Here is a 26822-nt window from a genome sequence, read left to right as displayed (position 1 = left end):
TATGATCTTATGATCTCTGCACCTCCAGTCCCCACCAGGAAGGTCTCAATGTCCTCCGGTTCTTCCTTGATGAGATCCACTCAGGTTTCCTCTACTAACACTCTCCTCTGCCTGATAGAGCTAGGCCTCACTCTCAACCACTTCTCATTTGACTCTTCTCATTGTCTTCATGTTAAAGGTGTAGCCATGTGCATGGCCTCACCTTTTTGTTGGTCCACCAAACAGACCAAGTTCCACGTTTACACCTGCTCCATCCCCCGACTCTTTCTCCTCCACATCAACGGTTGCAATCAGTCTGAAGAAGGTTCCCCGACCCGAAACGTCACCTATCCATGTTCTCCACAGATGCTGCCTGACCCGCTGAGTTACTCCAGCACTCTGTGAATCGTCACAATAGACAATAGACAATAGACAATAGGTGCAGGAGTAGGCCATTCGGCCCTTCGAGCCCATTCAATGTGATCATGGCTGATCATTCTCAATCAGTACCCCGTTCCTGCTTTCTCCCCATACCCCCTGACTCTGCTATCCTTAAGAGCTCTATCTAGCTCTCTCTTGAATGTATTCAGAGAATTGGCCTCCACTGCCCTCTGAGGCAGAGAATTCCACAGATTCACAACTCTCTGGCTAAAAAGGTTTTTCCTCATCTCCGTTCTAAATGCCCTACCCCTTATTCTTAAACTGTGGCCCCTGGTTCTGGACTCCCCCGACATTGGGAACATGTTTCCTGCCTCTAACATGTCCAACCCCTTAATAATCTTATACGTCACCTATCCATGTTCTCCACAGATGCTGCCTGACCCGCTGAGTTACTCCAGCACTCTGTGTCCTTTTTGGTAAACCAGCATCTTCAGTCCCTCACATCTTTCTAAAAAAATTTTATTGGACTCGGCAGCGGAATGCTCTTTGATGAATTGATAGATGAATGATGTAAATATTGTGCACATTAATTGGGAGTTTCCTTGCTTTGGTATGTTACTGCAAAAACCTTTAGGAAATATTAAAGAAGGTGAATAAGTTTGCAGTTGACATTAAAATTGGCGAAGCTACAGGGAGTAACACAGGCTGTCAAAGTCCACTGCGGGACAGAGGATTGGCTGGAGCAATGGGCAGAGAAATGGAAGATGGAGTAAACTCGTGGGAGGCAGTGTCTTTGGGAAGTCAAATGGTAAGGGGAACATAGAGGAAAGAACTGCAGATGCTAGTTTTACACTGAAGATAGGCACAAAATGCTGGAGTAATTCAGTGAGACAGACAATAGACAATGGACAATAGGTGCAGCAGAGGGCCACTCGGCCCTTCGAGCCAGCACCGCCACTCAATGTCATCATGGCTGATCATTCTCAATCAGTACCCCGCTCCTGCCTTCTCCTCATACCCCCTGAGTCCGCTATCCTTAAGAGCTCTATCTAGCTCTCTCTTGAGAGACAGGCAGCATCTCTGGATAGAAGAAGGGTCTCGGCCCGAGACTTGACCCATTCCTTCTATCCCGAGATGCTGCCTGAGTTACTCCAGCATTTTGTGTGTATTTTCTGCAAGGGGAATGTAATCATTTTAATAGCAAGACCCTTAACAGCATTGATGTGTAGAGGGATCTTGAGATAAACATCCACACGTATTGATAGAGAGGTACAGAAAGCAATCGGTCAGGTCATTCATCATAAGCATCAGGAAACCATGTTGCACTTTTATAAGACTTTGGTCGGGCCGCCTTTGGAGTATTGTGCGCAGTTCCGGTTGCCCAATTACAGGAACAATGTGGAGGCTTCGCCTGAGATGCTGCCTGACCCGCTGAGTTACTCCAGCATTTTGTGTCTACCTTCGATTTAAAACCAGCATCTGCAGTTATTTTCCTCCAGGTAGCTTTATCTGTGGAGGTTCATGCCTTAATTCTGTTCTGTATCCCAAAAGGAAGGCCAGCGACTGATGTTATTATCTGTTAACATTAAAACTTTAACAAGTGTGAGCTTGGGAAGTAACTACACAAAATGTTTCACCTATTTGAGCGGCACGGTGGCGCAGCGGGTAGAGCCGCTGCCTCACTGCGCCAGAGACCCGGGTTCGATCCTGCCCTCGGGCGCCGCCTGTGTGGAGTTTGCACATTCTCCCCGTGACCGCGTGGGTTTCCTCCCACATCCTAAAGACGTGCGGGTTGGTAGGTTAATCGGCCCTCTGTAGGTAACCTGCCCCCTAGTGTGGAAGGAGTGGATCAGAAAGTGGGACAACATAGAACTAGTGTGTATGGGTGATCGATAGCTGGCGTGGACTCGATGGGCTGAAGGGCCTGTTCCCACGCTGTAACTAAACTAAACTAAACCTCATTTGCCAGGAGAAGGCATACTGTGCATATGTGCTATACAGAATCTCTGGCTGTTAGCGATGCTAATTAGGAAATAAAACAGCCTCAGTCGAAGGCTGAAAGGTACTACCTTTGAGAGAGAGAAAAACAAAGTTCAAATTTTAGCTGGGAGCACGTTTACATCATAAGATCATAAGGTCATAAGTGATAGGAGGAGAATTAGGCCATTCGGCCCATCAAGTCTACTCCGCCATTCAATCATTGCTGATCTTTCTCTCCCTCCTAACCCCATTCTCCTGCCTTCTCCCCATAACCCCTGACACCCGTACTAATGAAGAATCTATCTATCTCTGCCTTAAAAATATCCACTGACGACCTCCATAGCCTTCTGTGGCAAAGAATTTCATAGATTCACCACCCTCTGACTAAAGAAATTCCTCCTCATCTCCTTCCTAAAAGAACGTCCTTTAACTCTGAGGCTTTGACCTCTGGTCCTAGACTCTCCCACTAGTGGAAACATCCTCTCCACATCCACTCAATCCTAGCTTTTCACTATCTGAACGTTTCAATGAGGTCCCCCCTCATTCTTCTAAACTCCAGCGAGTACAGGCCCAGTGCTGTCAAACGCTCATCATAGGTTAACCCACTCATTCCTGGCATCATTCTCGTAAACCTCCTCTAGACCCTCTCCAGAGCCAGCACATCCTTCCTCAGATATGGGGCCCAAAACTGGTCACAATACTCCAAATGTGGCCTGACCAGCGCCTTGTAGAGCCTCAGCATTACATCCCTGTTTCTGTATACAAGCCCTCTCAAAATAAATGCTGGCATTGCATTTGCTTTCTTTACTACCGTTTCGATTTGCAGATTAACTTTGTGGGAATCCTGCACCAGCACTCCCAAGTCCCTTTGCACATCCGATTTCTGGATTCTCTCCCCATTTAGAAAATAATCTACGCTATTACTCCTACTACCAAAATGCATGACTCCACACTTTGCTACACTATATTCCATCTGCCACTTCTCTCCCAACCTGTCCAAGTCCTTCTGCAGAGTCCCTGCTTTCTCTACACTACCTGCCCCTCCGCCTATTTTCGTATCATCCACAGACTTGGCCACAAAGTCTTCAATCCCCTCGTCCAAATCATTAATATACAACGTGAAGTGTAGCGGCCCCAGCACCGACCCCTGCGGAACTCCGCTAGTCACTGGCAGACAACCAGGAAAATCCCCCTTTATTGCCATTCTTTGCCGTCTGCCATCCAGCCAACCTGCTATCCATGCTGGTATCGGCCCTTTCACACCATGGGCTCTCATCTTCCTTAGCAGTCTCCCACGTGGCACCTTTTCAAAGGCTTTCTGAAAATCTAGATATACAACATCTACTGGCTCTCCTTTGTCTGTCCTGCTATTTACTTCTTCAAAGAATTCCAGCAGATTTGTCAGGCAAGACCTCCCCCTCACAAAGCCACGCTGACTTCCGCCTATTTTATCGTGAACTTCTAAGTACTCCGTAACCTCATCCTTTATAATGGATTCTAAAATCTTACCAACCACCGCAGGGTGACTTGGACAGGTTGTGTGAGTGGGCGGATGCATGGCAGATGCAGTTTAATGTGGATAGGTGTGAGGTTATCCACTTTGGTGGTAAGAATAAGAAGGCAGATTATTATCTGAATGGTGTCAAGTTAGGAAAAGGGGATGTACAATGAGATCTGGGTGTCCTAGTGCATCAGTCACTGAAAGGAAGCATGCAGGTACAGCAGGCAGTGAAGAAAGCCAATGGAATGTTGGCCTTCATAACAAGAGGAGTTGAGTATAGGAGCAAAGAGGTCCTTCTGCAGTTGTACAGGGCCCTAGTGAGACCGCACCTGGAGTACTGTGTGCAGTTTTGGTCTCCAAATTTGTGGAAGGATATTCTTGCTATTGAGGGCGTGCAGCATAGGTTTACTAGGTTAATTCCCGGAATGGCGGGACTGTCGTATGTTGAAAGACTGGAGCGACTAGGCTTGTATACACTGGAATTTAGAAGAATGAGAGGGGTTCTTATCGAAACATATAAGATTACTAAGGGGTTGAACACGTTAGAGGCAGGAAACATGTTCCCAATGTTGGGGGAGTCCAGAACCAGGGGCCGTAGTTTAAGAATAAGGGGTAGGCCATTTAGAATGGAGATGAGGAAAAACATTTTCAGTCAGAGAGTTGTAAATCTGTGGAATTCACTGCGTCAGAAGGCAGTGGAGGCAAATTCTCTGAATGCATTCAAGAGAGAGCTAGATAGAGCTCTTAAGGATAGCGGAGTCAGGGGGTATGGGGAGAAGGCAGGAACGGGGTACTGATTGAGAATGATCAGCCATGATCACATTGAATGGAGGTGCTGGCTCGAAGGGCCGAATGGCCTCCTCCTGCACCTATTGTCTATTGTCTATTGAAGTCAGACTATAACGGGCCTATAGTTCCCACCATTCTGTTCTGCTCCCTTCTTGTGCTGTGGGGTGATATTGGCAATTTTCCATCTGGAAACACTCTTGACTCTTAATGATTCTTGAAATATCACTGTCAATGCCTCCACAATCTCTAAAGCCACCTCTTTCAGAACCCTCGGGTGCAGTCCATCTGTCCCAGGGTGACTTATCCACCTTCGGCCCTTTCAGCTTCCCGAGCACCTTCTCCCCAGTAATAGCCACTCCACTAACCTCCACCCCCTGAGTCTCTTGAGTTTCAGGCACGTTGCTGGTGCCTTCCACTGTGAAGACTGGTGCAAAAAAGGTACTCAACTCCTCTGCCATTTCTTTACTCCCCGTTATCACTTCTCATGCATCATTCTCATGCGGTCCAATGTCCACTCGCCTCTTTCTTGCTCTTCAAATATCTGAGGAAACCCTTGCTATCCTCTTTTATATTAATGCCTAGCTTACCTTCGTATTTCATCTTTTCTCCCCGTATTGCCGTTTCAGTTCCCTTCTGTTGTTCGTTAAAAGCTCCCCAACCCTCTGGCTTCTCACTGATCTTTGCAATGTTACGCGCCTTCTCTTTTTAGTTTTACACTGCGATTCCCACAACATCACGCCCACCAATCTCTAACCGTGCCACAAGATCATCCATTTTGTTTTACTTGTGCTACCCGCATTCAAATGCAACACGGTGGCGCAGCGGTAGAGTTGCTGCCTTACAGCGAATGCAGCTCCGTCGACTCAGGTTCGATCCTGACTACGGGCGCTGCACTGTACGGAGTTTGTACGTACGTTCTCCCCGTGACCTGCGTGGGTTTTCTCCGAGATCTTCGGTTTCCTCCCACACTCCAAAGACGTACAGGTTTGTAGGTTAATTGGCTGGGCAAATGTAAAATTCTCCCTAGTGGGATCGTGTTAGTGTGCGGTGATCGCTGGGCGGCGCGGACCCGGTGGGCCGAAGGGCCTGTTTCTGCGCTGTATCTCTAAATCTAAAAAAAAAATCTAAACCAATCCCCATTTTACCCGACCTCACGCTCTTATCCCTTCTTGAACTTTCCGTCCAGTTACCTCTGGAGACTTCCGTAACTTTTCCTGCACTCTCTTTCCCTTTAACTCCACCCTTCCTATTTGTAACCCCACCCCCCACCCACTATTTAGTTTGAAGGTCTATCTCTGGTCCTGGTTACATGGTTTGCCAGGAGTCTGGCCTAGCCAGGTTCAAGTGGAGTTCACCCCATCGGAACAGCTCCCTCCCTCCCCAACACTGCCGCCAATGTCCCACAAATTCAAACCCACTTCCTCCACGCCAGTCTTTGAGCCAAGCGTTCGACTCTCTAATTCCCTCAACCCTCTGCCAATTTGCACATGGCTCAGGTAGCAATCCAGATGTTATTACCTTCTTGGTTCTGCTCTTCAATTTGGTGCCCAGCTGTTCAAATTCCTTCAGCAGAAACCTCTTTCCTCGTTCCACCTACGTCATCGGTACCCACATGGACCACGACAACCGGATTTACCCCCCCCCCCCCACACACTCCAAATTCCTCTGCAGGTCAGACGAGATGTCCTGACCCCGGGCACCAGGCGGGCAAGGCAGCCGTCAGGACTCCCGATCCTCGCGACAGGGAGCAGTGTCAGTGCCCCTAACTATACTACCCCCAATGACAACGACGCTCGTCTTCCCTGTTCACTCTGGAATGGCCCCCTGAGCCTGGTGTGCCCCGCTCACCTTGCTCATCCTTCCTACAGTCCTCTTAAGGATAGCGGAGTCAGGGGGTACGGGGAGAAGGCAGGAACGGGGTACTGATTGAGGATGATCAGCCACGATCACATTGAATGGCGGTGCTGGCTCGAAGGGCCGAATGGCCTACTCCTGCACCTATTGTCTACTGTCCTCTACCTCAGTCCTCGCCTCTGTCCCCCTGCCTGCCTCGCTAGCAGTCACACCCTCCACACGTTGGAAGCAGTTACTCTAGCGGGCGTGACTGCCTCCAGGTACACAGCGGCCAGGTGATCCTCCAGGCACACAGCGGCAGGTGATCCTCCCCGTCCCCGATGTGCCTCGGCATTTGAAGCTCAGTCTCCAGGTCGTCCACCATCGCCCTCAGTTCTTAAATCGGCCAGCACTTGCTGCAGATGTGGTCACCACGATTGACCAAGGGGGTCGGTCTGCCAGCTCCCACACCATGCCACTGTCGCCCACACTGCCTGGTCCTGCCTCGCCTCACCACTGCGTGTCTCCCAACTCTTCTTGACACCTCCTAGTTGCTGCCGCTCTGGGTCTGGCAGGTCCGCTCCTTCTCTCCGAAGCCTCTCGAGCCAAAGCCTCAAGAGCTTTTCCTCTAAAGGGCCGCTCTCCGCTGGTCTTCCTTCCCTTTTGTCCGCTGCAAACTATCTCCAGCTAAGCCTATCGGTCGCCTGCTTCACTCTAATGTCCCGCCTCCACAATTAGAAACGCTGAAACTAACCCTGGAACTTCTTCCCGCCAATTTTTTTAAATCCCTTGTCTTTTAAAAAGCAAATGAGTGAAAAAATTGAAAAAATGGCACCATTTGATATTCCCTGGCAACGGCTTATTGACCGTAAATGTGAACTCTCCTTCTCTCTCTGTGAATACTGCCTAACCCGCCGAGTATTTCAATAGACAATAGACAATAGACAATAGGTGCAGGAGTAGGCCATTCGGCCCTTCGAGCCAGCACCGCCATTCAATGTGATCATGGCTGATCATTTCCAGCAGTTTCTGTTTTTAGTTCACATTTACAGTGTTTTGGTTTGGGCCAGTGTTTTCCTTCGTGTCCCAAGCGTTGCTCCAGTACTTGGGGGACAGTATGTTGGGGGTGTCCAGAACCAGGGGGTCACAAAGTAAAAATAAGAGACCAGGCCATTTAGGACTGAGATGAGGAAACACGTTTACACCCAGAGAGTTGTGAATCTGTGGAAGTCTCTGCCACAGAAGGCAGTGGAGGCCAATTCACTGGATGTATTCAAGAGCGAGTTAGATTTAGCTCTTAGGGCTAAAGGAATCAAGGGATATGGGGAGAAAGCAGGAACAGGAAATATGATCATATTTTTGTTAGATTTAGAGATACAGCGCAGAAACAGGCCCTTCGGCCCACCGGGTCCGCGCCGCCCAGTGATCCCCGCACATTAACACTATCATACACCCACTAGGGACAATTTTTTTTTTTACAATTGCCCAGCCAATTAACGTACAAACCTGTACATCTTTGGAGTGTGGGAGGAAACCAAAGATCTCGGAGAAAACCCATGCAGGTCACTGGGAGAACGTACAAACTCCATACAGTACAGCACCCGTAGTCAGGATCGAACCTGAGTCTCCGGCGCTGCATTCGCTGTAAGGCAGCAACTCTACCGCTGCGCCACCGTGCCGCCCCACGTTGGGTGAATTGAATGGCAGTGCTGGCTCGAAGGGCCGAATGGCCTACTCCTGCACCTATTTTTCTGCTCCTGTTCCTGTTACTTCAAAATAGAAGAAACATACTAATGACCCATTCGAGTTTTAGCTAGCCAGGGAGTATCATGAGAATAATTTGTTTCAAAGCTAATTAAATTAATTGGATTATGTCTGGTAACCAGCAAATGTCTGACATTTCCAAAAATACAGCTTCATGAAGCCAGCTATGTCATTGATACAGATTATGCAAAAGGCTTTTATGATTTTGAAGGTTACGTTAAGGTTGGGGGAGCAAAGCAATCATCATCTCATTTCCTTCTTAAATTTCATAGTCATTAATCGTGTTTTCTTTAACTTTTCAAAACAACTTTCTTTTCCAATCCGCATTAAATCAATTACCAAAGCTATTAAGGTCGCAGACGCTCAAACTTTTGTAAGATTATTCCAGGTAACAGTTCGACTAAAAATAGCATGGAGTAACTCAGCGGGACAGGCAGCATCTCTGGAGAGAAGGAATGGGTGACGTTTCGGGTCGAGGCCCTTCTTCAGACCCAGTTAGCTCTAGCACTGAGAAGGCACGATTTCAACTAAAGTTCTTTATTTTATTAAGTGTGCAGTAATACCATGTAAAAAAGATGCTAAAGGAAGTCATAGAGCATGGAAACAGGCCCTTCAGCCCAACTTGCCCACACCGACCGACATGCCCCATCCAACCTAGTCCCACCTGCCCGCGTTTGGCTCATAATCCCTCGAAAACATCCCTATCCATGTACCTGTCCAAATGTCTTTTAGGTGTTGTTATTGTACCTGCCTCAACTGCCACCTCTGGTGAAGATAGACTCAAAGTGCCTATGGTCACCCAGAGAGTTGTGAATTTGTGGAATTCTCTGCCACAGAGGGCAGTGGAGGCCAAATCACTGGATGGATTTAAGAGAGAGTTAGATAGAGCTCTAGGGGCTAGTGGAATCAAGGGATATGGGGAGAAAGTAGGCACGGGTTATTGATTGTGGATGATCAGCCATGATCACAATGAATGGCGGTGTTGGCTTGAAGGGCCAAATGGCCACCTCCTGCACCTATTTTCTATGTTTCTACAAAGTGCTGGAGTAACTCAATGGGTCAGGCAGCATCTCTGGAGATAAAGGCTAGGTGACGTTTCGGGTCGGGACCTCACCAGCTGAGTTACTCCAGCACTTGGTGTCTTTACATAGAACGTTGATTAAGCCACAACTGGAAACGTGAGTGTCACATTATTGAGAGAGAGTTGAGGCAGTGGATAATAGACTGTGTGGCTTCACAGAAGGATGCCAGGTTCGGATATCATGCCCTTGAGCGGGAGTTTTAAGATCTTACGACAATATCCATGAGCGCAAACATAGATTACAGAAGCTTTGGCTGGGTTATTTTTAACACTGCTGAAGATTTTCTTGGAATGAGATTGCCCGCTCAGACTGGGCGTGTGGGTGGCAAGGTTAGAATCATGCTGACCCGCTAGGTTACTCCAGCACCCTGTGAAACGTCACCTGTCCATGTTCCCCAGAGATGTTGCCTGACCCGCTGAGTTACTCCAGCACCATGTGAAACGTCACCTGTCCATGTTCCCCAGAGATGCTGCCTGACCCGCTGAGTTACTCCAGCACTCTGTGTCTTCTTTTGCCAACCAACATCTGCAGTTTCTCGCTGCTGCATCTCTAGTTGAGCTCTTGTTTGTAACGAGCAACCATTTTTTTCTGGCCTGTTATTGATGCCTCTGCTCTTCTCTGTCCGTAGATTGTAGATTTTGCTTCCTGCTTTTCCGAGACTGATGTTTTTTTTCTTTGCTAGGAAAATGGTACGGGATTCTGGAAGGAATCGGTGTGATGGCCGTGATCACCAACGCCTTTGTCATTGCCATCACCTCCGACTACATCCCTCGATTTGTCTACACGTATAAGTATGGCCCTTGTGCAGACCAGGGATACTCTGATGAGAAGTATTGCAACACCTTGTATCTCTACACACAATCACATCAATATAGTCTGTCATTAATCTGAAGAAGGCTCCCGACCTGAAACGGCACCCATCCATGTTCTCCAGAGATGCTGCCTGACCCGCTGAGTTATTCCAGCACTCTGTGAAACGTCACCCATCCATGTTCTCCACAGATGCTGCCTGACCCGCTGAGTTACTCCAGCACTCTGTGAAACGTCACCCATCCATGTTCCCCACAGATGCTGCCTGACCCGCTGAGTTACTCCAGCACTCTGTGAAACGTCACCCATCCATGTTCCCCACAGATGCTGCCTGACCCGCTGAGTTACTCCAGCACTCTGTGAAACGTCACCTATCCATGTTCCCCACAGATGCTGCCTGACCCGCTGAGTTACTCCAGCACTCTGTGAAACGTCACCCATCCATGTTCCCCACAGATGCTGCCTGACCCGCTGAGTTACTCCAGCACTTCGCCCTAGTCGTACAGCACGGAGACAGGCCCCGTAGCCGAACCTTTGGCTTTTTTTGCATGAAAATTTTGCTTTAATTTCGTTTTTAATTTTAGAGTTACAGGCCCTTCAGCCGAACGCATCCGCGCCGACCAGCGATCAACCCGTACACTAGTTCTACCCTACACACTAGAAACAATTTACAGAAGCCAATCAACCTGCAAACCTGTACGTCTTTGGAGTGTGGGAGGGAACCGGAGAAGACCCACGTGCTCAATGTGGTCACGGGGACAACGTGCAAACTCCGTACAGACAGCATTCGCGGTCAGGATCGAACCCGGGTCTCTGGCGCTGTGAGGCAGCAACTCTACCGCTGCGCCACCGTGCCGCCCTTTAACACATGTGAACAAGGGAAATTCGCTCAGAATAATGACATTCGGTTTACATGGCAAGGCAAAAACAGTAATCAATCTGTATCTCGTTTAAAACTGTATCAGAATAGAGTAGGTCTTGCCTGGGGAATCTCGTAGCAGCCCTGTACATTTGTGAGGTGCTCAACTCCATAGTCCAGAGGAATAGATGATAATCAACAGATGCCTATTACTCCCAGTCTGTTCTAACCTGTATCACTCTCATAAGACAAACCTGCTACTGGACTTAAAACAAGCAGTGAAGTTCAGTTCTGGAGTAACTCAGCGGGTCAGGCAGCATCTCTGGAGAACATGGATAGGTGACGTTCCACAGAGTGCTGGAGTAACTCAGCGGGTCAGGCAGCATCTCTGGGGAAAATGGATAGGTGACGTTCCACAGAGTGCTGGAGTAACTCAGCGGGTCAGGCAGCATCTCTGGAGAACATGGATAGGTGACGTTCCACAGAGTGCTGGAGTAACTCAGCGGGTCAGGCAGCATCTCTGGAGAACATGGATAGGTGACGTTTCACAGAGTGCTGGAGTAACTCAGCGGGTCAGGCAGCATCTCTGGAGAACATGGATAGGTGACGTTTCACAGAGTGCTGGAGTAACTCAGCGGGTCAGGCAGCATCTCTGGGGAACATGGATACGTGATGTTTCTGGTCGGCCCCTTCCTCAGGATGAAGATACCCTGCATTTGAATCTTACACGCATTAATGTTGGCATGGCCTATGTTCAAACACATTCATGAGATTGGACAAATCAATTGCACTCCGCTGCGAGGGTGAATCAACAACACTTATCTAATGGCTGAGCAGAGATATTCATTACACTTGGAAAGAAAAGGCTTGGATTAGTTCAACATGTGTTGGTGTAAAATAATACTTCAGTATAGACGTTTGTCCAGCCATATTTTCAAAGGGATTTGTGCACTATTCCTGTTTACCAATCAGTATAAGTAATGGACAAGCAAGTGAAGGGAGAAATTGAAAGTGACTTAATCCTTTCAGGATTTAAAACTTGTGATTTGGGATAGGCACAGAGTAATGTATAACATAATTAGTTTAGTTTAGTTTATTGCCACGTGTACCGAGATACATTGGAAAGTTTTTGTTATGTGCTAACCAGTGAACGGAAAGACTGTACATGATCGCAAGAGTAACATGGTAAGAGCAAGTTTGGGCCCCATATCTGAGGAAGGGTGTGCTGGCTCTGGAGAGGGTCCAGAGGAAGTTCACAAGAATGATCCCAGAAATGAGGGGGTTAACATATGATCAGCGTTTGACAGCACTGGGCCTGTACTCACTGGAGTTTAGAAGGTTGAGGGGGGACCTCATTGAAACTTCCAGAATAATGAAAGACATGGATGGAGTGGATTTGGAAGGGATGTTTCCACTGGTGGGAGAGTCGAGGACCAGAGGTCACAGCCTCAGAATTAAAGGGCGCTCTTTTAGAAAAGGAGGTGAGGAGGAACTTCTTTCGTCAGAGGGTAGTTAATCTGTGGAACTAATCGCCACAGAGGGCTGTGGAGGCCAAGTCAGCGGATATTTTCAAGGAAGAGATAGACAAATTCTTGATTAGAACGGGCGTCAAGGGTTATGGGGAGATGGCAGGAAAATGGGATTAGGAGGCAGAGATCAGCCATGATTGAATGGCGGAGAAGACTCGATGGGTCGAATGGAGTCATTCTACTGCTATAACTTGTGGACTTGTGATAACAATCGAACCGTTTACAGTGTATAGATACATGATAAGGGAATAATGTAAAAATGAATATGTGTTATTCTTCACGGAAAAGTGACATGTTTCATTTCATTTCAGATGTTTGACAGGCTATGTCAGTGGAAGCTTGGCTTATTTCAACAAGAGTGAATTTGGTACTCGTGACACTGGCTACTGCAGGTAAACATCATTCTGTCTAGTTTCGTGTAAGATAGACACAGAATGCTGGAGTAACTCAGCGGGACAGGCAGCATCTCTGGAGAGCAGGAATGGGGAGACGTTTCGGGTCGAGACCCTTCTTCAGACTGAGAGTCAGGGGAGAGGGGAGCACAGAGACGGAGATAAGGAAGGGTACAAAGAGACTGCAAGGTTTGAAAAGAACACATCAAAGCAGACCATGATCAAGGAAAAGTGGAGTGGTTCATTGTTAGCTGAGGGGAAGGTGACAACGAGGCACCCAAAGCATGGGCCTGATGGGCACTTGCCCGGGGCCCCACGAGCATAGGGGCCCCATGCTGATCTGTGTATGTTAAGTGACTTGCAATAAATAAATACTACTTTTAAAATGTAGGTTCAATAAGTGCTTTTTTCGCAACATTTTCCATCCCTAAGTGCTTCTCACAGCGATCTGTAAGTGCTTTTCGCAACAATGTAGCACCCTAAGTCCATCGCGAAGTGCTTTTCGGTAAGTGCTTTTCGCCGGCACGACAGGGGGGGGGGCTGGTAGGGAAAGGAGGGTGGAGGAGAGTAACGGTGGGGGCCCCAGTACACTGCTTTGCCCGGGGGCCCATAATGCTGTAAAAACGGCCCTGACCCAAAGAGTAACATTTAATCAGGGGACAGTGAAACTAGTCGGGGGACTAGGGTGGGGGAGGGACGGCAGTGAAACTAGTCTCTAGTTTCCCTCTCCCGACTCAGTCTGAAGAAGGGTTCCGACCCGAGGTCTAGAGATATGGAAGGGTAAGGTGTGGAAAGGACAGATCAAAGCAGACGATGTTCAAGGAAAAGTAGAGTGGTTCATTGTTACCTGAGGGGAAGGTGACAACGAGGCACCCAAAGAGTAACATTTAATCAGGAGGACAGTGAAACTAATCGGGGAACTAGGGATGAGGAGGGACGAGAGAGAGGGAAAGCAAGGGTCACTTGAAGTCAGAGAAGTCAATATTCATACCGCTGGGTTGTAAGTCGCCTAAGAGAAATATGAAGTGCAGTTCCTCCCATTTGAATGTTTAGTTTAGTTTAGTGAAACAGCGTGGACACAGGTTCTTCGGTCCACCGAGCTGGCGCCGACCAATGATCGCCCTGTACACTCACACTATCCTATACACAAGGGACCATACACTGACGCCAATTAAACTGCCAACCTGTGTAGGCAGGAACTGCAGATGCTGGTTTACACTGAAGACAGACTCAAAAAACTGGAGCGAATTGTAAAGTAACTTTGACCCGCTGAGTTACTGCAGCTTTTTGTGTCTGTCTTCAACCTACAATCTGCACGTCGGAGTGTAGCAGGAATCCAGAGCACCCGGAGGAGACCCACGCAGGTCACAAGGAGAACGTGCAGACTCCGCACACTGTCAGTGTCAGAGGTCTGGATGGAACCCGGGTCTCCGGCGCTGTGAGGCGGCGGCTCGACCTGCTGCGCCACCGTGTTATGATGTAAGAAGTATAAGAAAATAACTGCAGATGCTGGTACAAATCGATTTATTCACAAAATGCTGGAGTAACTCAGCAGGTCAGGCAGCATCTCGGGAGAGAAGGAATGGGTGACCCATTCCTTCTCTCCCGAGATGCTGCCTGACCTGCTGAGTTACTCCAGCATTTTGTGAATAAATCGTGCTATGATGTAACCTCCACTGCCACCATTTTGACTTTTCTGGAAGCTGAGGGTTTCTTTCTGCTCTTTGACCTCAAGGTACAGAGACTACAGGGCGCCACCGTGGGATCCTAACCGATACGAGGTCACGCTACAGTTCTGGCACGTTCTGGCAGCGCGTTTGGCTTTCATCATTGTGTTTGAGGTCAGTGCCACAATTCACGTCTCCACATCAGGTAGCTTGTGCTGAGGAACTTCGTTTAGTTTAGTGTAGTTTAGATGTTTCGCGCGGAAACAGGCCCTTCGGCCCAACGAGTCCACGCCGACCAGCGATCCCCGCACACTCACACCATCTTACACACATTAGGGACAATTGACACTTTTACCAAGTATACAAACCCAAGCCAATTAACCTACATCCCTGCACGTCTTTGGAGTGTGGGAGGAAACCGGTGCACCCGGAGAAAACCCACGCAAGTCATGGGGAGAACGTACAAACTCCGTAAAGACAGCACCTGTAGTCGGGTTTGAACCCGGGTCTCCAGTGCTGTAAGGCAGCAACTCTAACCGCCGCGCCACCGTGACCGCCCATACAGCCTGCTACACAGAGATACAGCACGGAAACAGGCCCCTCGGCCCACTGAGTCCACGCCGACCAGTAATCATCCCGTACACTAGCACTATCCTACACGCACTAGGGACAATCTACAATTTTTACCGAAGCCAATTAACCTACAAACCTGCACGTCTTTGGAGTGTGGGAGGAAGCCGGAGCGCCTGGAGAAAACCCACGCAGGTCGCGGGGAAAACGTACAAACTCCGTACAGGCAGCACCCGTAGTCGGGATCGAACCCGGGTCTCTGGCGCTGTGAGGCAGCAGCTCCATTGTTGAAGGCATTGGTTTGGGTTGCGGAAGATCACAAGTTATGCAGCACTATTTATAAGAAGGGGCAACAAATAAATCAGCGCAGATCTACTGGTGTGGGGGGGGGGGGCTTTGAGTTAATAAAATTGGGACAATATTATTTATCACTTACAAAAGTAAGGACAAATAAAAGATACCATTTGTTGAGGGGATGATGCCATTGAGATAGAGCCGTGTATTTTGTTACGGCCGTCCTGATGTTTGTCTGTGCACCGAGGCTTATTTTTGACAACAGCATTATTCTAAGCTGTATGTTTTCACAGGGCTGATGCTCAAGAGGCCTTTGGTTCAGAACTGTTGTCAAATTTCGTCACCTTAAAAAACATTGGGACTGATTTTCCTCGCCCTTATATCCGGCACTTTGACAAATTGAGATCTTCCTTCCAGCTTAGTTTTACCTTTGTTTTAGCTATAGTTTTAGATCAGTGAAAAAACCTTTTGTTGTGTGCTATGCAGTTAGCGGAAAGACTGTACATGATTACAATCAAGCTGTCCACAGTGTACATGGTGCAGGATAAAGGGAATAATGTTGACTGCAAGATAGAGTCCAGTAAAGTCCGATTAAAGATAGTCCGAGGGTCTCCCATGAGGTAGATGGTAGTTCAGGACTGCTCTCTGGTTGGTGAGTGGACGGTTCAGTTGCCTGATAACAGCTGGGAAGAAACTGTCCCTGAATCTGGAGGTGTGCGTTTTCACACTTCTGTACCTCTTGCCTGATGGAAGAGGGGAGAGGAGGGAGTGACCGGGGTGAGACTGGTCCTTGATTATGCTGCTGGCCTTGCCGAGGCAGCGTGAAGTGTAGATGGAGTCAGTGGAAGGGAGGTTGGTTTGTGTGATGGTCTGGGCTGCGTCCACAATTAGATCACGATGTTTACACTGATGCTTTCATAGAAACATAGAAAATAGGTGCAGGAGTAGGCCATTCGGCCCTTCGAGCCTGCACCGCCATTCAATATGTTCATGGCTGATCATCCAACTCAGTATCCCGTACCTGCCATCTTTCCATACCCCCTGATCCCTTTAGCCACAAGGGCCACATCTAACTCCCTCTTAAATATAGCCAATGAACTGGCCTCAACTACCTTCTGTGGCAGAGAATTCCTTCAGGCAAGGAGAAGGTTCTACATCTAGCGGGTTGTAAATATTTGAAATGTTCTACCTCAAAAAGGTTGCGCACAGTTGCTGAGTACAATCTAAGCTGAGATCTGAGGAATTTTGGAAACTAGTTATCAAGGGGTAAGTGGTTTGGGTAGGTGTGTAGTTGTGTGTGTTAAGGTGTGATGGTGTGTGTGTGTGTGTGTGTGTTAAGATATGTGGGAAGGAACTACAGATACTGGTTTACACCGAAGAGAGACACAAAATGCTAGAGTAGCTCAGCGGAACAGGCAGCATCTCTGGAGAGAAGGAAGTGTCTGAAGAAATGTCTTGACCTGAAACGTCACCCATTCCTTCTCTCCAGAGATGCTGCCTGTCCCGTTGAGTTACTCCAGCATTTTGTGTCTATCTTTGGTTTGGGCAGGTCGATGGTTGAAGTTAAAAAAACAAAGTGCTGGAGTAACTTTGGTCAAACTTTGGAGTTGCTGGTCGAACACTCTTGCCCCACCTTTAGAATTCACCGCCTTCATTTGGTCAAGGATATAATTAGTTCTGACAGCAAATCTTGAATTTCTTGAAATATGAGTATTAGATCTAAAAGATAACAATTGATAGAATATTAACAGCATTTAATGTCAAACGTGTCGTGTTCTATGAACAATAAAAGGACAGAGTGCTGGAGTAACTCAGCGGGTCAGGCAGCATCTCTGGAGAACATGGATAGGTGACTTTTCAGAGTGCTGGAGTAACTCAGCAGGTCAGGCAGCATCTGTGGAGAACATGGATAGGTGATGTTTCACAGAGTGCTGGAGTAACTCAGCAGGTCCGGCAGCATCTCTGGAGAACATGGATAGGTGACGTTTCATGTTCAAAATTAGGCCATTCGGCCCATCAAGTCTACTCCACCATTCAATCATGGTTGATCTATCTTTCCCTCAACCCCATTCTCCTGCCTTCTCCCCAGAACCTCTGTCACCCGTACTAATCAAGAATCTGTCAATTTCCACCTTTAAAATATCCATTGACTTGGTCTCCACAGCCTTCTGAGGGAAAGAATTCCACAGATTCACCACCCTCTGACTAAAGAAATTCCTCCTCATCTTCCAAAAGGAACGTCCTTTAATTCTGAGGCTATGACCTCTGGTTCTAGACTCTGCCACCTGTGGAAACATCCTCTCCACATCCACTCTATCCAGGCCGTTCACTATTGGGTAATTTTCAATGAGGTCCCCCCCCCTCATCCTTCCAAATTTTAGATCGGACCCTTCTTCAGATGGTTGAAGTTGTTGTTTGGCCACGATGTTAATGAAGAGTGGAACATGTCACCACTTCCCTCTCTGTCCTTCTCACGACGGCACGGTGGTGCAGCGGTAAAGTTGCTGCTTTGCAGCGCTTACAGCACCAGAGACCCGGGTTTGATCCCGACTACTGCACGGAGTTTGTACGTTCTCCCTGTGACCTGCGTGGGTTTTCTCAGAGATCTTCGGTTTCTTCCCACACTCCAAAGACGTGCAGGTTTGTAGGTTAATTGCCTTGGTATAAATGTAAAATTGTCCCTAGTGGGTGTAGGGTAGTGTTCGTGTGCAGGGATTGTTGGTCAGCATGGACTCGGTGGGCCGAAAGGCCTGTTTCCGCGCTGTATCTCTAAACTAAATGCAATAGTACTGCATAGAAACAGGCCTTTCGGCTCACAAGGTCTGTGCTGAACCCAATGCCAAATTAAACTAATCCCATCTGTCTGTGCACCACCCATATCCCTCCATTCCCTGCATATTCAAGCACCTATATAAAAGTCTCCTAAATGCCACTATCGTATCTGCTGTCAAACAAAGGGTGGTGGGTGTAAGGAACAAGTTGCAGAGGAGATAGCCGAGGCAGGGACTCTAACAGCATTTAAAAGGCGTTTGGACAGGTACATGGTTAGGAAAGGTTGAGAGGGATACTGGCCAAACACAGGCAATAGGACTAATTTAGATGGGGCAACATGGACAGCATGGAATAGTTGGGCTGAAGGGCCTGTTCTCACAGCGCTGTATGACTCTATGACTCCATCGTTGGCTTATTTGTTGAGGCAAGTACTATAACAGCATTTAAAAGACGTTTGGACAGGAACTTGGATAGGAAAAGTATATGGAACGATCTGCCAGAGGAGGTAGTTGAGGCAGGTACTATAACATCATTTAGAAGACATTTGGAGAGGTAAAGAGATAGGAAAAGTTAAGACAGATACGGGCCAAATGTGGGCAGGTGGGACCAGTGAGGATGGGGTGTTTCGGCCGACGTAGGCAAGTTGGGGCCGATGGGCTTGTTTCCCGTGCTGTGCCGCCTCTACGATCCTATTTCTGTTCCATTTCAGCATTTTGTGTTTGGCTTCAAAGCCTTCATAGCCTACCTGATCCCCGACATGCCCAAGGACCTGTGTGACCGGATGCGTCGGGAGAAGTACCTGGTGCAGGAGATGATGTACGAGGCAGAACTGGAACACCTGCAGAAGGAGAGGAAACGGAGCGGCAGCAGATACCACGAATGGCCTTAGCACGATTAATGCAAACACTGAGCAGATTATTTCGATGGGACTGTACTGCTATGGAGACGCCAGCTAAGCTGCACAAGTTCTTGCAAGTTTTTTTAATATGTCTTATATATATATATATATATATATATATAAATATACATAAACTTTTATAATTATAAAGACCTCAAATGCATGTTATCGAAAGATCAAAGCTCAATCTATCTTTGGATTTTAAGTCTGGTTGTTCAGGAAACCCCTTGCTAACCACGTGACAATTTGGGAGTTTTATTCTATTTTCGATAATTGCCACAACAAAATTAATGCAAGTTCGCTGGTCAGGATTGGTTGGTCCATGTTTACCAAAGAGTAAGGTGTTTGTTTGCAAGGCTGGTTTGCTTAGGTCTCACCTCAGACTTTCCCCCGTTTCCCAGCACCTACATTCTTTCCCGAGGGGCGGCACGGTGGCGCGGCGGTCAGACCCCCATCCCCCGGGTTCGACCCTGACCTCGAGCACTGCCTTCGTGGAGTTTGCACGTTCTCCCCTCTGCGATCTCCTCCAAAAAGGAGGCAAAGAAAGGCCCTGTGATCCACAGAGCCGGTCCCTGGCAAGATGCCGATGTTTGCTCATTCACCCTACACACCAGCTCAATCTACCGAATGAGGCAAACAATAAACTGTTTGAACAAAAACCCCGTGCCAAGTATCTGGGAAATGCCTTTCCAAGATTACTTGATTCTCTGTGCAGAGAGTGACATGGAACAGTGGCGCAGCTGATAGAGCTGCTGCCTCACGATGCCAGAGACCTGGGTTCGATCCCGACGCTGGGCCCTGCCGGCGTGGAGTTTGCACCTTTTCTCTGTGACCGCGTGGGCTTTCCTCCGGGTGCTCCGGTTTCCTCCCCCATCCCAAAGACGTGCGGGTTTGTAGCTCAATTGGCCCCCTCTGTAAATTGACTCGGAGTGCGTAGGGAGTGGGGTAGCACGGGACCGCTTTGAACGGGTGATCGTTGGTCGGCCTAGACTCGGCGGGCTGAAGGGGCCTTCCTCCACTCCGAAAACTAAAAGGAGTGGAAATGAGCAGAGGCACAGACTAGTTTGCAGGTCCTGCGCTGAATGTCTGCATTCAACCGCAAACAAACACTGCTGATCAAAAAACCCTAAATCATGGCCAGAACTTTAGCTATTTATTTTAAAGTTAAAATGGCCAAAGCTAATGTGACAAGACACATTGATTATCAGAGTGAGTTTTACAAATTAATTTTTCCCTCAGATTTTTGGTTTGGCTTTACTATTTTTTTTTCCTCTGTGCCTTTGGTTTTAGTGGAAACACATGTAGGAGCTGTCCACTTGTTTAATGATCGGCAAAATGTCCAAGCAGTGGTACGAAGATGACTAGATCACCGTGCATCCTCGGTAGATTATCTTCAGTTTCTGGTGGTTTGTTGCGTGTAAATGCATTTAGCCATCGGCTGAGCAGGCTTTGGGAGGGGAAAGGTGAGGATTGCAAATGTATTCAGTGGCAAATGAGGATTTTGATCACCTTTTCACCATATCTCTTCCAACTACCGGGCAATCCCTCATTCATATTTTGAGTTCGTTTTTAATGCTTGAGGTTATGGGGCGTTAAATTCAGGCAGCTCGACACATAACTGAAAGTAACGCACAAATGCGCAGGAAACATAAGGCGATTGTCCCCTGCCTGAACCCCATCGAGATGACCAAACAGGATGAGAAATGTTTGAGTTCATGCACAGAGTGCCTCAGAAAACCATAGTTTGTTCCTTGCATAACCTGCCAGGGTGCAGCCAACATCGGGGAGATGTTGGTTTCAAGTGACCTTGTGTGGCCTCAGCGTTTTTCTCTGAGCTTGTTCGGAGCAGGTAGATGCTGTCAGACCTGACATTCTGCCCAGACACAGTTCGTACCTAGTCTTGAGCGCAGGAGAGTTTACATTTGAGACTTTCGCTCTGTTTATGACGTCTTTTTATTCCTGGCTTGGTTGAAGATATCTGACCTCCATCTCCTGCTGTCAGGGTGTTGTAATGTGCGGGCGTTTTTGCATGTGGCACCTAACAGCCTTTCCTCAACCAATGTATGTTGTGATGTGCAGAGCTACGCATATACATCAATATCCACACCCCGGCATGTTTCCTCATTTGATTATATCTCCGCTATAAATGGCCTGTGATTTACAGAGTAACAGATAGTTTATAATGGTTGAAGGTATAGATAGTCTATATTGCGATTGCACTTCTGAAAGGGTCATGGCTTATAAAGGTCTGTTGTAAGACTACCAAATCGAATGTTAAGGATGTATCTATCTACCATCATTCTAGGACTTTATCTTATCTACAAAATCAATGCAGAGCTAAAATAACACAGTGTTCCATATAATGCCACAAATTTGGATGAATTGTCGGCAGCATGCTCCTCAAAGGATTTGATTTATCCACTGGCACGTTTGATCAGTCGATGGTCAGTGCAATTAAATTGTTTACTATGCAGTTCGAAGGATTGTATGTCACTGACTGGCCTTATGGATTATAGGAATCTGAACACCTTTATCAGTACTTTGATTCCAAAAGATACCTGTTGCTTGGATGTATAATTGCAAGAAATGTCCTCAAATAAATGCCTTTTCTGTAAATGGGTCTGCAAAATAAAGACAATGCACTCAAATATCATGATTTCAGTCATGAACTGGGCATTGTTATTAACAATGATACGATGTTTTACTTTCTTAAGTATTCTCACAATAGATTTCTAAAAAAATCACAAAGGGATTTTTTTTTGTTCTCTGCTCGAAGTATGATTTGTGTTTCCGCGACCATGAATCTTTCTGAACAGTTTCAGTTCTTGATTACACCATTTTGTAAGCAAAAATGCTACAACTTTAGCTAATGCTAAAGTTCTGGCAAAAATGGAACGTGTAGGAAGGAAATGCAGGTGTTGGTCTATACTGAAGATAGACACAAACTGCTGGAGTAACTCAGCGGGACAGGCAGCATCTCTGGAGAGAAGGAATGGGTGACGTTTCGGGTCGGGACTCTTCTTCAGACAGAGAGTCAGGGGAGTGGGAGACTAAAGACTAGTTTCACTGCCGTCCCTCCCTCACCCTCGTTCTCCGACTGGTTTCACTGTCCTCCTGAGCAATTTTTCTGCCTCGTTGTCACCTTCTCCCCCCTCAGCTCACAATGAACCATTCTACATTCCCTTGATCACCGTCTGCTTTGATCTGTCCTTTTCACACCTCGCATAGTCTTTGTACCCTTCCTTATCTCTGTGCCTCCCTCTCCCCTGACCCTCAGTCTGAAGAAGGGTCTCGACCTGAAACGTCACACATTCCTTCTCTCCATAGATGCTGCCTGTCCCGCTGAGTTACTCCAGCAGGTAGTGTCTACCTTTGGTTTATGGGTGGTTTACGGGTTCTACCCTTGCCTGTGAGACAATCGCTTCCATTCATCCATGCTTTACAGCCATGTAACCGATGGGCGGTGGAATGACGGGCCTGTTTATTGTCCATTGTGAATTCGCCCTACTGATTAACACCCACATGTGGTTCACAATGCCATAAGTCCTTCGAAGATTGGGTCAGAATAAAATGATTGATAGGTTACAACTTGGAAATTAAATTTAGGATCCAAAAGACAATAGACAATAGACAATAGATGCAGGAGGAGGCCATTCGGCCCTTCGGGCCAGCACCGCCATTCAATGTGATCATGGCTGATCATTCTCAGTCAGTACCCCATTCCTGCCTTCTCCCCATACCCCCTGACTCCGCTATCCTTAAGAGCTCTATCTAGCTCTCTCTTGAATGCATTCAGAAAATTGGCCTCCACTGCCTTCTGAGGCAGAGAATTCCACAGGTTTACAACTCTCTGACTGAAAAAGTTTTTCCTCATCTCAGTTCTAAATGGCCTACCCCTTATTCTTAAACAGTGGCCCCTGGTTCTGGACTCCCCCAACATTGGCAACATGTTTCCTGCCTCCAACCCCTTAATAATCTTATACGTTTCGATAAGATCCCCTCTCATAAGCGGGAATAATCCACCTCGCTCACCTGTTTCTTTCCTAAGTCCACAGGAAAACCAGTGAAATTTTACGTTGAAAGATTTCCGGCCTTTGTGCCTCTCCATAAACTTTGCTCATGTTAATAATGTTTCCTCACGGATTCTGTAAGCGGCATGTTTCTGTACCAAGCTGATGCAGGAGGTAGTTGAGGCAGGGACTGTCGCAACATTTAAGAGACATTTGGACAGGTACTTTTGATAGGATGGGTTTAGAGGGATCCCGGCCAAACACAGGCAGGTAGGGACTAGTGTAGGTGGGGCATGTTGGTCGGCATGGGTAGGTTGGGCCGAAGGGCCTGCTTCCACGCTGCATCACTCTGTCACGATGAGGGCACAACATTAATGATCGCTTGGGCAATCTCCAATGGTTCCATCTTGGCCACTTCCACACATCTTTCATTTGTGCTGTCTTGGGTACTTTTAGAGAGAGTTCTTCACTCATCGTTGTCGTGTAAGAAAACAACTGCAGATGCTGGTACAGACTGAAGAAGGGTCTCGACCCGAAACGTCGCCCATTCCTTCTCTCCTGAGATGCTGCCTGACCTGCTGAGTTACTCCAGCACTTGGTGAATAAATACCTTCCACTCATCATTGTAAATACACTGACATGCACAGACTTCAGGCAATTCCTTGCTATTCACAGCAAAGAAAGTGTGGCCTTGAATAACTCCCACCCCTGGAACTTAAATATTTTACCCGTTATCCTCATGCATTACCACAGTATCCTCATATTGTGCATTATTGGTCACAAGGGATCCCTCGTTAATAAACCATTTCAGCATTTACATTACCATGGCCTTAGACTTCTGCTTCTTTGTCTCACTGGTTGTCCATTTAAATCTCGTGATGGAATATGGATAGAAAAGGTTTCGAAGGATATGGACCAAACGCGGGCAGGTGGGACAAGCACCTTGGTCGGCATGGATAAGTTGGGCCAAACGGCCTGTATCCCTGCCCTATGACCCTTTGCAATCACACCTGACACCTCCTTATAAGTGTCCTACCATCAAGTAATCCTCTCCACTGTGGGCGGCACGGTGGCACAGTGGGTAGAGCCACTGCCTCGCAGCGCCAGAGACCCAGGTTCGATCCTGACCTCGGGTGCTGTCTGTGTGAAGTTTGCACGTTCTCACTGTGACCTTGTGGGTGACCTGGCATGTCCTAAAGACGTGCGGGATTGTAGGTTAATTGGCCCTCTGTAAATTGCCCCCTGGTGTGTAGGGAGCGGATGAGAATGTGAGATAACATAGAACCAGTGTGAACGTGCGATCGATGGTTGGCGTGGACTCAGTGGGCCGAAGGGCCTGTTTCCATGTTGTATCTCCAAAACTAAAAACTAAAAACCCAAACAGTAAACTCTCACAGTGACAAACATTTCCTTGATTGTTATCTGAAGCCATCTCCATGCTGTATCTCTGATCATAACAAACTTTGGAGAAATATTATAAGCCAATTCATAACATTTGTAATATTAGCAATACCAGTGTAAAGTCATGCTCATATTTTCATAATGGTGATAAAGACAATATAAATGTGCTCGCAAGTTCTGGGAGCAGAATTCGGCCATTCGGCCCATCAAGTCTAGTCCGCTATTCAATCATGGCTGATCTAACTCTCCCCTCTCAACCCCATTCTCCCGCCTTCTCCCCATAACCCCTGACACTTGTACTAATCAGACATTATTATAGTGTCGGAGATTAGGGAGTGAGGGACCTGTTTCCATACTGCATCGATAAACTCTCAACATTTCATAGTGCTCCCAATGCCCTAAATATGTCTGACCCGAAACGTCACCCATTCCTTCTCTCCAGAGATGCTGGGCAGTAGGATTTAGTACTGTGTAGGAAGGAACTGCAGATGCTGTTTTAAACCAAAAATAGACACAAAAAGCTGGAGTGACTCAGTGGGACTGGCACCATCTCTGTAGAGAAGGAATGGGCGACGTTTCGGGTCGAGACCCTTCTTCAGACTAGTTTGGGATAAAGGAAACGAGAGGTATAGACGGTGATGTAGAGAGATAAAGAACAACGAATGAAAGATATGAAGTAGAAGAGTCTCGACCTGAAATGTCACCCATTCCTTCTCTCCAGAGATGCTGCCTGTCCCGCTGAGTTACTCCAGCATTTTGTGTCTATCACATGCCTTTACCATTCTATTAAGAGTACGGGCCGGGCTAAGATATTTGGGGACAAAGATACAAATATCAGCCAGAAAGAATCAGGCTGGGGCAACGTCCCAACGAGGGAACTACAAAGCAACTGTACAGGCAGAACACAATTTGTCCTCCTTTTTACAGATCATGTTTGGCTGTAGTTTAACTTCCCGCTAAAACGTCACACTGTCCGTGATTGGAGTCCATTTAGGTGGCCAAGGTCAGAACGCAGTTTACAAACTAAAGGAACGCACTCTGTTCTCAGGAACCCTTGCTGAACTATCGTGAAGTACTAACCCCAGTGAATGCCCAGATATATTTTGATAGCTAAATTGCTCTGTATTTTGTATTACTGAATAACTCTATGCTGCATGTAACTTGTACTTACACGTTTTGCCAAGGACTGATTGATAACCAGCTCATTTTTGAAATAAAGCTTGCAGAAAATGGTTTTGCTGATTGGGTTCAGAGAACCATTTTGGTTTTTTTATTTTTCAGTCCCAGATGTTTTTTTGCATGATTTAACAAAGTTATTTCGTTATGGCGTGGCAGTGTTGAAGTATTTTGTTGAGAACAATACCAAGACTGGTAGCTGCTGTGGTTTCCACACCCGCTGTCGAATGTAGCGATGTTTGCTAATTTACCATCTGCCCCTTCCAGCATATGTTTCAAACCAGTTCTTCTCCCGACTCAACGTTTAAGGTATTTGCAAACCTGTATCTCGATCAAGAATCCAAGAAACAAGATACTGTCTTGTTCTACTGTAACTAATTGCTGTTCCGCGAAAATGTGAGATTATTATTACTCTGTGAGGCTTTTTTTGGACCAGTTATGTTTTAATGTTGAACAACCAGTTTACAGTGTCTTGCCTGAAGCAACGAACAAAGAACCTTTTACATGTGTACGCCATGCGCGTGTGTGTGTGTGTGAGTGTACACGCGTGTCTGCGTGTGCATGTAAATTTTAAAAACCTGAAGCATAAAAAAGACATAAAGTAATCATTGATACTTGCTTGGGCCTGGAATATAATATTTAAAAAATGCTGTGTTTAATTTTGTAAGATTTACATGTAAAGATTGTATTGGCTGCACTATACAAATTTGGATATCAGGATTTTCATTAAATAAATAATTGTATGCACATTATTGTTTGAATTAATGGAGTACCACGTAGTTTGTGCAATGCAGATGATCACACTACGGGCGAAGCTGGTAGAGCCGCTGCCACTCAGTGCCAGAGACCCGGGTTCGATCCTGACCTCGGGTGCTGGCTGCGTGGAGTTTGCACGTTCTCCCTGTAACCACTTGGGTCTCCTCCCACATACCAAAGACGTGCCCGCGTGGGTTGGTTTGTAGGTCAATAGAAACATATAAAATTAATAAGGGATTGGACAGGGTAGATGCAGGAAAAATGTTTCCCATGTTGGGGGAGTCCAGAATCGGGGGTCACAGTTTAAGAATAAGGGGTAGGCCATTTAGGGCTGAGACGAGGAAAAACCTTTTTCCACCCAGAGAGTTGTGAATCTGTG

General features: G+C 47.1%; 1 protein-coding gene across 2 annotated transcripts in view; it reads left to right on the top strand.

Moving 5' to 3' along the window:
• Positions 1 to 26399, top strand: part of ano3 (anoctamin 3) — a 183386-nt gene extending 156987 nt beyond the window's left edge. For both annotated transcript variants that reach the window (XM_078415487.1, XM_078415486.1), the window contains 4 exons: positions 9992 to 10139; positions 12819 to 12899; positions 14635 to 14740; positions 18912 to 26399. In XM_078415487.1, the coding sequence (XP_078271613.1) occupies positions 9992 to 10139; positions 12819 to 12899; positions 14635 to 14740; positions 18912 to 19091 (515 nt within the window). In that variant the 3' untranslated portion in view covers positions 19092 to 26399. The remainder of the gene's footprint in view (positions 1 to 9991; positions 10140 to 12818; positions 12900 to 14634; positions 14741 to 18911) is intronic.
• The last annotated feature ends 423 nt before the right edge of the window (positions 26400 to 26822 follow it).

The sequence above is a fragment of the Rhinoraja longicauda genome, chromosome 18 (genome assembly GCF_053455715.1).
Source record: "Rhinoraja longicauda isolate Sanriku21f chromosome 18, sRhiLon1.1, whole genome shotgun sequence".
In the NCBI taxonomy this organism is placed as follows: Eukaryota; Metazoa; Chordata; class Chondrichthyes; order Rajiformes; family Arhynchobatidae; genus Rhinoraja; species Rhinoraja longicauda.
The sequence above is the reverse complement of the archived record's forward strand: the minus strand, read 5'-3'. Positions and strand labels throughout refer to the sequence as shown.